Here is a 12,681-nt window from a genome sequence, read left to right as displayed (position 1 = left end):
TATAACTTTACTTTCTAAGATGCAACTCCGAAATTTACTTCTCGATGCAATTGACAGTCTACTGCCTATTCTGAGCCTGAAAAATGTATAGGAAGAAAGGGTGAGATTATAAAATCCCAGTGAGTAGACAGACATCATCAAAATAATCTAAAGCCGAGTAATATGAGACAATTAAAATAATTCATCCCAACCCATATAAATAATTGGATTTCATCCAATTACTCAACATGACTTATACACTTTTTAAAAACTTGGCCCTTACCAAAAATCCATTCTCGGGGATACCCCGTGAAGGCATCTTACTGAGACTGCCAAAGCTGTTTATTGTCATACACACAAACACATTTCACCTATGACAACATAGCCGTTCCTTGGCGTTGGCTGAGTCCCAATTTCACGTGGTGGCCAGTGTGAAGTGTACTCAAATTCTACCTCGGGAGTTATTCTACGTGCCTCTCCAATCGAGGTAAGCTTAATAATTGGGAATTGTGCCTCTCTAATTAGGCTGGCCCACAGAACTCCCGTCACTGCAGTGCCCACTTTATAATCCACCAACCAATAAAATCACAATAGTATGACATGACTCACTTAACACATTGAAGGCAAATCAAAGCAGTTCACATATTCTTTAAATTATAAAAATAACCAGTCATACCCACATTTATCATAAGCCATTTAATATAAAATCATGGATAAACAACACAATCATAGTATAGGTCTTCAATTACTCTATTTTTGAAATCATTATTAAATTTTTAAAAATTTTATAAAATCTCATTTTCTCATAAAACACAATAATTTTCCAATTAAACCATTTTTTCATAAAATCACACAATTAAATAAATCTACTCTAGATAATTAAGACGATAATAAGTTTACTCACTGTAATAGGAGTAGATATACTCCTATTCTCGGTCCTCGAGTGTAGTCTTTTACCCGTATTAGATAGCTCACCACCTATCCACAATACATGACACAAAAAATTCAATAATTTGTGTCAAATCAATATATATTATTTCAGGTTCTTATCCATGCGTATGCACTAGATAGGGTGTGAAATGTTTGGACAATCGCTTAATCACAGTGTCCAACCTAACTCGCCTATACACGATGTAAATTTCTAAAATCTCCAATTCAACTCCAATTCCATCCATTTCAATTTCAATTATCCAATTATATCCACAATACCTCAATGACTATGAATGTGGTCCAATTTATCAGTTCGGACCATAAATTACGCTTTTACCCTTAGTGGGTAAAAATTTTAATTTTTTTGCACCAAAAATTCCCATTTAATTTCCAACCTCATAATTCATCATTTTTCCATCTAATTCTCTTAAAATAAAGTCAACCTCATCCTCACACACCATTGGCTAGATTCAGCCTAGAGAAATTCATGGAGAAAATGAATATTTTTCTTGTTGTTTTACTCATAAACATGCTAAACTAACACTAAATACTAACATAATTCAAAATCAAATTAATCTAACAACTTTCTCTCTCTAAACCCATATGATCAGATTTGAATCCATCATCAAAACACATAATTTAACCATGAAAAATAAGGAGAAATGCATGGAAATGATAAATCTTAAGCTAAGCTTGAAAAATCATACCTTTAAACACTTGATTCCTTGAAAAATCACACTTTTTCTTTGAATATTCTCACTCTAGGGTTTGTTCTTATCTCTCTCTCTCTCCTGCTGGTTTTGGCTGACCCTCCCAATGAAGAATTCTGGAATTTTCAAGCCTTTTAATAGGCTTAATAAAATATTATTATTTTATTTACCTTTTGAATATATTATTATTTTATTTTTTTCTAGCCATCTTTTTTACTTTCTTTTTCTACCACTCAATCCTCTTCACTTTTCCATGTCTTTCATGAAATTTCTAGACTTTTCCAAAGTTTTGGTGGAGTAAATTTTTTAAAATGACACTTTTACCCCTGTAAAGTGAAAAATTATATTTTTGCCCCAAAAACTGAAAAATTACCCATAAACATATTTTTCATCCCTTATACTCATACCATTCTCCAATTTGTCAAATGTGATCTAAATTCTCTCAAAATCTCAAATTTTATCCGCGGGTGGAAAAATTACGATTTTACCCCTAAATAGTGAAAATTTCGGTTTGACTCCGAATTGATCCTCGAACTCTGAATTACTATTTTGAGTCATCCCTGAACTGTGAAACTCTTAATTTCACCTTAAAATTCCTATTTGAACTAGTTTGAGGCTTAATCGACTCAATAGTACCATTAGGGGCAATATCATCTTTTAACGATTTCTCGAACTTCCTAAATATACAAACATTCTATTGAGTATGTGAGTGACATTATAATTATTTTACAAAGTAGGGTTTGACATTATATGCCCTCCACCTCCACCTCTAAAAAAGAGTTAATTGATTTATTTATTCAATAATGACTATATGCCATGTATATTGAGAAATGAGTATGCCTTTTTTACTTTTTTTATTTTGTTCAATGAGTTGGATGGATGTTTATTAGAATTTAAAAATTCATAAATAAAAGAGATATTTATATACTATAGATTCAAGTTGATGCAGAATAAGAGAATATAAACAAAAATAATATGAATATATTTTATAAGCATTAAAAGTTAGAAATTATTATTTTCAAATTTTTTTACTAAAATAAATAAAAGTAAAAAAGAAAAAAAATCCTTCAAATGTCAAAAACAATGTAGTTTTGACAAAAGGTGTAAAAAAATTTAATTTAATTAAGAATGACAAATGTCAATCAATTGACCCAATCAATTATCCTACTTTTATATAATGAATTGGATGGATATTTATTGAAATTTAAACATTTAAGTATAAAAGAGATATCTATATACTATAGATTCAGGTTCATGCAGAACAAGAGAATATAGATAAAAAATAATATTAAATTGTAACTGATAAATATTGAATGAATCTATCTTCTAAGCATTAAAAATTAGAAATTATTGCTTTAAAGTTTTTTTATTAAAATAAATAAAAGAAAAAAAAAACAAAAAAAAACCTTCAAATATCAAAAATAGCTTATTTTTGACATAAGATGTAAAAAAAAATTAATTCAATAGAAAACGAAATATCAAAAAAATAAAAAAGAGTTCTAATTGAATGACACTTGTCATTCAATTGAAGACTCAATTAAAACAAATTGAAAGAAATTGAAACATCCTACTTTTATTTTTTTATTAAAATAAATAAAAGTAAAAAAATAAAAAAAAAACCCTTCAAATGTTAAGAACAACTTATTTTCGACATAAGATTTAAAAAAAAAATTCAATAAAAAACGAAAGGTCAAAAAATAAAAAAGAGTTCTAATTGAATGACACTTGTCATTCAATTAAAGACTCAATTGAAACAAATTGAAAGAAATTAAAATATCTTACTTTTATATATATTATAGATATATATATATTTAAATCAAGTTTTATATATATAATAAAAAAATTATAAATTGAGAGGTGACGACCACCTGTTGCTCTCTTGGCTTCTTTGGTGCAGCAGTGCAGACTTGATTAAGCTTAGACATAAATTTCTGTACTCAAGATTATTACTATATTAACTGATAATATGTTTTTATTTAATTTTAAAAATTTAAAAATTACATATAAATATATTTAAATAATAATGAACGGACCGGGCCTGTAGTTGAACTTAAACTTGTATATGCACTAAAATTAGACCCGACCCATAATCAGAAAGACTGGAAGTCTAGAATAGAGAAAAAAACAAAATAAAGGTATTTGACAACATGAGGCAGCAATGCATGGCATGCACGTAGCAAGCCTAAGGCATGTACCCTTCGCGAAGGAACCCCAAGTGTCCCCCGCTCGCCACAGACCTTTGCACGCACCTACTTTTCACACTTTACCATTATGCCCTTCCACTATTAAATTCAATAATCCATTAAGTAAATCATTTTTTCTTGCTCTATTTGTTTATCTTCGTGTAATGTTTGAATCAAATAAATATCATATAGAATCTATAATTTTAAAAATTTTAAATTCAAATATTTCAAATCTTAAATTTAATTAAAATTTAATTCTTACAAGATATTTTTAAAAAATAATAGTCAAAATTTAATTAATTTGACCATAAAATCCATTGAAATGGAGAGCCTCATATTTTTTTAATATATTAAATAATTAAAAATATTATTTTTAATGATATTTTAAATATTGTACCCCTAATAATACACCCTTAAACAAAATCTTTTAAAAAAGCAAAACACCCTCCATGTTACACTTCTTCTTTCCTTAATGTAATGCATCACATGCATGTCTTTATGCTCAACAATTACAATCCCTTAAAAAGGCTTACATTTTAAATTATTAATTGTGAATTTCCAAGTTATTCATATTTGATATAAAGAAAATTAAATTCAAACTTGGAGAATAATTTTATGTATTTGAATGAGTATTTAATTTAATAATAAAAATATAAATTTTTATTTTTTCTAAATAAAAGAAAATTATCATTTTGCTACTAAGGACAATAAAGTAATCACATATACTCTGAAAGAAACCCATAAATCCTTTTAAATCATCGAAGCAAAACGGTTCTAAAAGAAGAAAAAAAGGAAGAGCCAAAGCCTGAGGAGGAAAATGAAAGGAAGACAAAGCCCAACTCTAACATGCACCACGGCCATTGCAGCCTTGATCTTCAGCCTCATCCTCTCTCTTTGCTTAGCTCTCACTGAAATCCCACAAGAACCCACCATACTCCAAGTCACAGATAATCTAATCCCAACCTTAAATAGGAAATTCTCAAGAAATTACGTTCACAAAGAGTTCCAAGTTTTCGTGGAAAAGTATGGGAAGAACTACTCCACAACGGAGGAGTACATGCACCGCCTTGGGATCTTCGCCAAGAACTTAATCAGGGCTGCCGAGCACCAGGTACTTGATCCCACGGCTGTGCATGGGGTTACACAGTTCTCTGATCTGTCAGAGGAGGAATTTGAGAGGCTTTACACTGGGGTGAAGGGCGGTATGGCGGCAGCGGCGCCACGGATGATGGATGGTGTTGGGAGTGAAGCAGAGATGGTGGAGGTTGATGGGTTGCCTGAGAGTTTTGATTGGAGAGAGAAGGGAGCTGTAACTGAGGTCAAGATGCAGGTAGGATATATAACCGTTTGTCTACACTCGTATACTGTTTTTGTTAAATTGATGATACCAGGGATAGATTTTAGGGGCTTCCAAAGTGACTAATTATACTTTATATATGGAAGTAGTGTAGGTAACTTTTGTGAAGCAACTCATAACAAGCATTGCTTGAGTGATTATGTATTGATAATTGTGAATTTTAACTCAAGAATAAATTAAGATATATAAGTAGAGGTGGCAATGGTGAAATTGGTCGGGTTTAGATCGTTTTGAGTTTTGGGTATTTGGATTTGACACTTGAGATATATGTGTTCTGGTCATTCAAATGGATTTGGACGGATCATTAATTTAGATTAATCCTTAATTTATGAACTCTAATTAAGTTATTCAAAATCATACTTTCTCCAACTTGTAGCATACTTTCAATTTTGATGATCATGTCATGGAAATAAAATATTCAAAAATAATTAAATCATATAAAAAGAAAAAAAAGTTAACTCATTTAATAATTTAAGAATTATACGTTTTTTGTTTTTAAGTTTATTATATTATCTCTTTCTATTGTTTATTTATTATTCCTTAAAGGTGAAAAAAAGAAAAAAATTTATTTATGACATAATTGTGGAAATTGAATTTAATTATATTAACAGAAAAATTTGTTTTTATAACTGTTTCTTAGTCAATATCCAAAAAGATGTAAAAACACAATAATAAAGAAAAAAAAGATTTTATAAGGTAATTTAAAATTATTAAATATTAGTAGACTAATAATTTGTGTTATATTTATTAATTTTAATTAAATTAATATTTAAATATAAAATTATATTCAAATTAAGTTCTAATTGTTTCGGGCCGATTGGATTTGGATTGGGTGGTTTGTGTTGTTGAATTGTTTTGATCAAATCAGTTAGGGTCCAGTCTAGAGATTTGAGAGAGTCAAGTAAGTTTTTTGAGTTCGGGACAATTTTGACAGCATTAATACGAGTAATTTGTACATTTTTTAATGAGTTAATACTCTCTTTATATTCTCAAATATATGACACACAAAACACTTGTATGATATATTCAGTTGACCTGCTGAGTTTTCACTTTTTCATCTATAATTGTTGACAATTTTTGGGCCATTGATAAACCAATAATTCAATCAATGAATTCGGTATCTTGCTACAAAATTTTGTGGAGCTGAAGATGGCAGGATGCCATAAGCATCACAAATTGCTGATTTACCAAATGAGCTTATTATTATTATATATATATATATATTCCCATTTTAAATTGCCGTGAGTATTCAAATATAGACTTTGAGTGGAATATATATGAGCAAGTTCAATAATTGATCTTGTCAAAGAAGAAAATGAAGAAGGAAAAAGAAGGAAGAATTTCTTCTCGCATTGTTCCATTATGCCATTTTTAAAGAGGAAAATTTGCTAAAAATATTTATTCATTTGTGCTAAAGAGATCCTCACCTCTATTCTTCATACATGCAGGTGAAACCACTCGTGTTTTGATTCAGGGTTTATTGATTTGTTTCCTTTCTTAGGCTTGAAGTTAATAAAATGATAATTAATGTGGTGGAAAACTTGTCGTCATTATTATTATTCCTGATGGAGCTTGTCCATGATCAATGTAGGGCGCATGTGGATCATGTTGGGCTTTTAGCACCACAGGGGCTATTGAAGGAGCGAATTTTGTAGCAACAGGGAAGCTTTTAAGTCTAAGCGAACAACAGCTTGTAGATTGTGATCAAATGGTTAGTTTCATATATATATATATACTCTGAATTATTGTTCATAATCTTGATACCATATTGACCGGGCCAAACCTCTTCAATGGAGTTCTATGTTAACTACCTACAAGCTATCCAATGACATTTCTTCCTTCTCTTAATCTTTTCTGATCTGTGCATTTCTTTTTTTTTTTTTCTCCTTTTGCCCCCCATTTTGATGCTTTGCTTTTTCATGAAGTGTGATATAAAGGATAAGACTGCATGTGACAATGGTTGCAGTGGAGGCCTCATGACGAATGCCTACAAGTATTTGATCGAGTCAGGAGGCTTACAGGATGAGAATTCGTACCCATATACAGGGAGACGTGAAGACTGCAAATTCAAACCAGACAAAGTAGCTGTTAAAGTTGTGAATTTTACTAAGATCCCCATTGACGAAAACCAAATTGCAGCAAATTTAGTCATTCGTGGTCCTTTAGCTGGTGAGTTTTCCTGAGAACCAATACCAGAGCTTGTTCTATGACATCCTTTTCCGCAAAGATGTATACGATAAAATCTTCAATCATTCATTTTATGACTAGATTGTTCGCATAAATACATTAATTTAAGAATGGTTGTAAATCCAGAAAAGGAAAATGGATTTCGGGTTGGATGTGACTAATAAAATGATTGTTTACATTGCAGTTGGGTTGAATGCTTTCTTCATGCAAACCTACATTGGTGGTGTCTCATGTCCAATAATTTGTGGCAAGAGATGGATCAACCATGGAGTTTTACTTGTGGGGTATGGAGCAAAGGGGTTCTCCATTCTGAAGTTTGGCTATCAGCCCTACTGGATAATCAAGAATTCATGGGGCAAAAGGTGGGGAGAACATGGGTATTATCGCCTTTGCCGGGGCCATGCTATGTGTGGAATGAACACAATGGTCTCAGCAGTAGCAACTAAAGTCTACTAAAATTTAATTATAGTCTTTTGCTTGATATATAGTTCATTTTAAGCAGCTTAGCTGTTGCAGTAGTTTCCAAATATACGTTTGTAATGATAAAAGTAACATAGGGACAATCCTATCTATATGTTCTCTATTAAAAAACTCATCTCAATTTCAACTCTTTTATTATTTTCAGCCCAAACATATAATTTTAATGTACTACTATATATATCTTTCCGCTCTTTTTAAAAATAATGAGAAATCAGTGATTAAGCATTAAAGAAAACCTTATATACATTAGAAATTAGCAAATAAAACTTGTCAATATGATTCAGCAAGCAAATTAGCTTAATGTTTTGTCATTTCAAAATTAAAATCAATTAGAATTAACAGCGACTTTGGGTTTATATAATTCAAAATTAAAATTTACAAAAAAATTTTATAGCAAACAAACCCATAAATATGGCCCAAGGCCAACTAACAAGTTCTATAAAGCTTATTAATGGAAACGTTGATTCTTCCGACAAAATAAATATTAATAAAATTGTTAAATACTGTACACATGTCATTTGTTTATAATCGACGAATCAAAAATCGGATAAAATTATGTAATTTAGGTTTAATTATAGGATCAAAATACTCATAAATACTTTTAAAGAAAATTAAAAAATTAAAGAAAAATTAAAAAGATGGATAGATGGTCTAAGTATGAATAACCGTGCTTACTTGGCACGGTTGCGGGTTCGACCTAGGCTGGGCTAACGGCTAATGAGTTCCGTCAGACCATGCATATGGTCTAGGCAAGGCATGTCTACATTATTTTTGACTTTGCCCTAAGTAACCCACTAACAGAAAAAGGCACAGGCTTGCCACTGCTAGCTCAAGAATGAAGGCAGAAGTAATGATCATTTTGAGCCCAAGCCCAAGCCCATAGTTTTAATGCGCTACTGTATATATACGTCGCTCCTTCTTTACAACCTTCCAAAAAAACCCCGCCTAAAGCCTCCCTTTCCGGTATGTAAGGTTTCATTCCCCCTCTTCTCTTTTCTCGTCTCCCGTTTGGTAACCAAGAAACGATGGAAAAGTGACAACTTGCTGTTCTTTTTTACTTGCTTTAGAAATGTGCATTTTACAAGTTTTTTGAACTCTTAAGTCCAAGAATTATAAGGAAAATAACTTAATCTTAGCGAACCCATCTTTCTTGCTCTGCACTTTCACGAAAATAAATTAAAATAATTAAGTTTATGTGTTTTTAACATAACTATATGCGTAATCTCGTATAGATAATTGCTTGTGTAAGAAGCATGCATTTAGTTTATTTTGTTTTCTTTATTTTTTTGAGTTTTTTTGTTTTTTTTATTAAAAGAAAATCTACAATTCCTTAAATGGGTTTTTAGAGAAGCTTAGAAGGAAAAGTAATGCAAATCATTTGGTTGGTTTTTATTGTTTGCTGATTTGTGTTGACAACCTTGCTTATATTCTTTTGTAGGAGATGGCCGGCCAACAACATTATCCTTTTTCAAGACGTTTCGAAATTACCTTCATCGACTTGCAAAACTAGCTATTCAACCAAAGAAAAAACATCTCTTTGCTTTTTCTTTTTGTCTTTACTTTTTTCTTTAATTTTGTCAAATATAGTACTTTTTGAGGATAGGCTTGATTTCTTGTTTGTACTTTCAATACATCAAATTTCCATGTAGAATTATATTCATGCCTCTTTGCTCTGGTTGAATTGATATTAATAATAATGATTACATGAAACTGATAAAAGTTGGAGATAAACTCGAGTGGTATTGGCGTCCACATTGTATATGGACGGAACACCTTACGCGGGTTATAACTTGGTTACTTGTTCCTGCTTCACATTTTGTAATGGCATTTTTTTTGTCTAGATCGAGAATATTCTTATTTAAAGTGAAATTAATACTTTCTGGCGATTGCTACAATAGTTTGATTCACTTTTGTTGAGCTTGGAGTCGACACATAGCCATTCATTGTGTTTTTAGTACTTTTTGGGTTTTCAACATAAATTTTCTTCACTTTCACCACACATATGTATAAGAAGAATATACTATAATGAAGTGAAGATTAGTCCACCAATGTTGTCTAACAAACTTTACCCATATAGGAGAAGGTGTCTATAACATTCGGCTATGATTGTGTCATGGGTGGGAGGATATCCGATATCATAAGATGCGAAGCTGCAAACACAATTAGTGGAACAACAATAGTCACTACAAAGTATGTACACTAACTCCTATCTAGGGCAATTGTTTTTTGGTTTTGCAAGTTTTATCTCTTATTTCATTTTACTTTCCTTCTCCAGCCAGATATCGGGTTTATTTGGTGGATTCATGATGGTTCTGGAGGGGAATGCCAATTATGTTGCTGATATAGAGATTTTGCAGAATTTATATCTCCGTTTCAAAAGGATATGAAGCCTTTGCTTTTTTAGTGTTTTTTGATTCATGAAAAATGATTTTCCCAAATGTTTTTAGTGTTTGGTTAGCTAAACATTAAACAGAAAAACATTTTCCAATCCAAGTGTTAAAAAAATACATTATAACATTTTCCATTTTGTTATGTCTCTTGATACCCATTGATAATGTCAAGGCCAATATTCAGATTCTTTATTTTTTTTTCTCTTTTTTTTCTTTGATTTAATTTTAACTTATTTCTATGTTAATGTAACGCATCTAGTTATTTTGGTAGAGTATATTGAGATGGATGGGAAAATCCTTGGCCATCTTTTTCCTCTTACAATTTAGGTTTAAGACTTATGTAAGATTAGACCTTTAACTTGGAATTTCTTTTCTCAGTAATTGTGGATGAAATGTTAGATCTCCTGCCAATAGATTTTATGTGATGATTATTGATTTTTGATTGGGAGGATGGTGTAGGATTTGGAATGAGCAACATTTGTATAGGCTGAATTGTATGGCTGTTCAAGAAAATGGGTTCAAAATTCTAAGACGTTGAACAAATGGGTTATCTAAAAGAGGAAATGAAAAAGAACCAAAAAAGGTCAATGAAGGAAAGAAATGCATTTTGAAATAAAATGGATTTTGCCTAATTTAAAAATCTTGAAAAGGGGCTTTCGTCTAGTGTTTGAGTAGAATATAAGTTATCTCTAGCTTATAAAAATATTTTTTTATGAAATTCAACATTTTAATTCTTTTTTAGATGTTAATCGATTACCATCTAATCAATTATCAAACTCAATCATACAAAAAATTTCCTTTTAATTATTCCATATATTTAATAAATTTCTTACTTTCTTATAGGTGCAAGTCAAAATCAAAATACACTGCAAGTTAATCAAGATTTTATTATAATATTTTCATTTTGAATCAAACTAAGATTCAATGGAACGCTTTGATTTAGCACTTTTTCATTGGTACAGCTCTATACATTATTATCACTTATTTTAAATTCAACTAGGATATATTGAGTGAAATATTTTGGCTAATTTTAGCACTTTTTATCTTACAGTGCCGATTATTCAGAATCCTGGAGGACAAGATTGGACGTGGCAGAGTAATTTGCAGCCAAGTGTTGTACCAATCTTTACGGAAGGCTTTGAAATAGGTTGTAAGGCTTAAAATTTTAAGCGGGCTTTCAAGTTTGGGATTAAAATTGAATTCTGTTTGATTTACAAAAAATGATTTTTCCTAGTATTTTTAGTGTTTGGTTAGCTAAATATTAATCGGAAAAACATTTTCCAATCAAAATGTTACATAAAAACATAACACCGTTTTCCATTTTGTCAGGGCTCTTGATACCCATTGAGAATGTCAAGGCCAATATTCAAATTCTTTATTTTCTTTCTTTGTTTTAATTTTAACTTATTTCTTTGTTCTAAAATTTAATACATTTGGTTACTTTGGTAGAGTATACTGAAATTGATGGGAAAATCCTTATCTCATATTTTTTCCTCTTACAATTTAGGCTTAAGATTTATGTGAAGATTAGACTCTTAACTTGGAATTTCTTTTGTCATTAATTGTGGATGAAATGTTAGATCTTCTTGCCAATAGATTTTGATGTGATAATTATTGATTTTCGATCGGAACGATGGTTTAGGGTTTGTCTGGGTTGAATTGGATAGCTGTTCAAGAGTGAAGATGTTGAACAAATGGGTTATGCGAAGGAGAAAAAGAGAAGGGAAAATAAAGGGAACAAAAGAAAATGGGTCAAGAAAGATATGAGGGTAATTTCGTGATAAAAAAATAAACCTAAATAATTTTTAACTAATATAACAATGGATCCCATTTCTCTTATAAGGAAAGTAACTTAATATTAGCGAACCCATTTCTCTTGCACTGCATTTGCATGAAATTAAAATAGTTAAGTTTTTGTGTTTTTAACATAACTATATGCGTAATCTCGTATGGAGAATTGCTTGTGTAAAAAGCATGCATTTAGTTTATTTTGGTTTCTTTATTTTTGATTATTGATTTTTGATTGGGAGGATGGTTTAGGATTTAGAAGGAGCAACATCTGTATGGGTTGAATTGTATGGCTGTTCAAGAAAATGGGTTCAAAATTCTAAGACGTTGAACAAAGGGGTTATGAAAATGAGGAAATGAAAAAGGACAAAAAGAGGTCAATCAAGGAGAAAAATGCATTTTGAAATAAAATGGATTTTGCCTAATTTAAAAATCTTGAAGAGGGGTTTTCGTCCAGTGTTTGAGTAGAATATCAGTTATCTCCAACTTATAAAAATATTTTTCTTATGAAATTCAACATTTTAATTCTTTTTTAGATGTTAATCGATTACCATCTAACCAATTATCAAACTTAATCATACAAAAAATTTCCTTTTAATTATTCTATATATTTAATAAATTTCTTACCTTCTTATAGGTGCAAGTCAAAATCAAAATACATTACAAGTTAATCAAGA

At 30.5% G+C, this 12,681-nt stretch overlaps 1 protein-coding gene across 1 annotated transcript; it reads left to right on the top strand.

Annotated features, from left to right (window-relative positions):
- Window positions 1–4,572: 4,572 nt before the first annotated feature.
- LOC18586508 (putative cysteine protease RD19D) lies at window positions 4,573–7,977 on the top strand. The gene is given in 6 exon segments (XM_007009950.3): window positions 4,573–5,132; window positions 6,751–6,870; window positions 7,085–7,328; window positions 7,531–7,659; window positions 7,662–7,694; window positions 7,697–7,977. Coding segments are annotated over 6 exon segments (1,107 nt in total). The 5' UTR covers window positions 4,573–4,619; the 3' UTR covers window positions 7,765–7,977.
- Window positions 7,978–12,681: the final 4,704 nt, after the last annotated feature.

The sequence above is a fragment of the Theobroma cacao genome, chromosome 10, assembly GCF_053813885.1.
Source record: "Theobroma cacao isolate CCN51 chromosome 10, ASM5381388v1, whole genome shotgun sequence".
NCBI lineage: Eukaryota > Viridiplantae > Streptophyta > Magnoliopsida > Malvales > Malvaceae > Theobroma > Theobroma cacao.
Note: the sequence above shows the minus strand (reverse complement) of the source record. Positions and strands in the feature narration are given on the sequence as shown.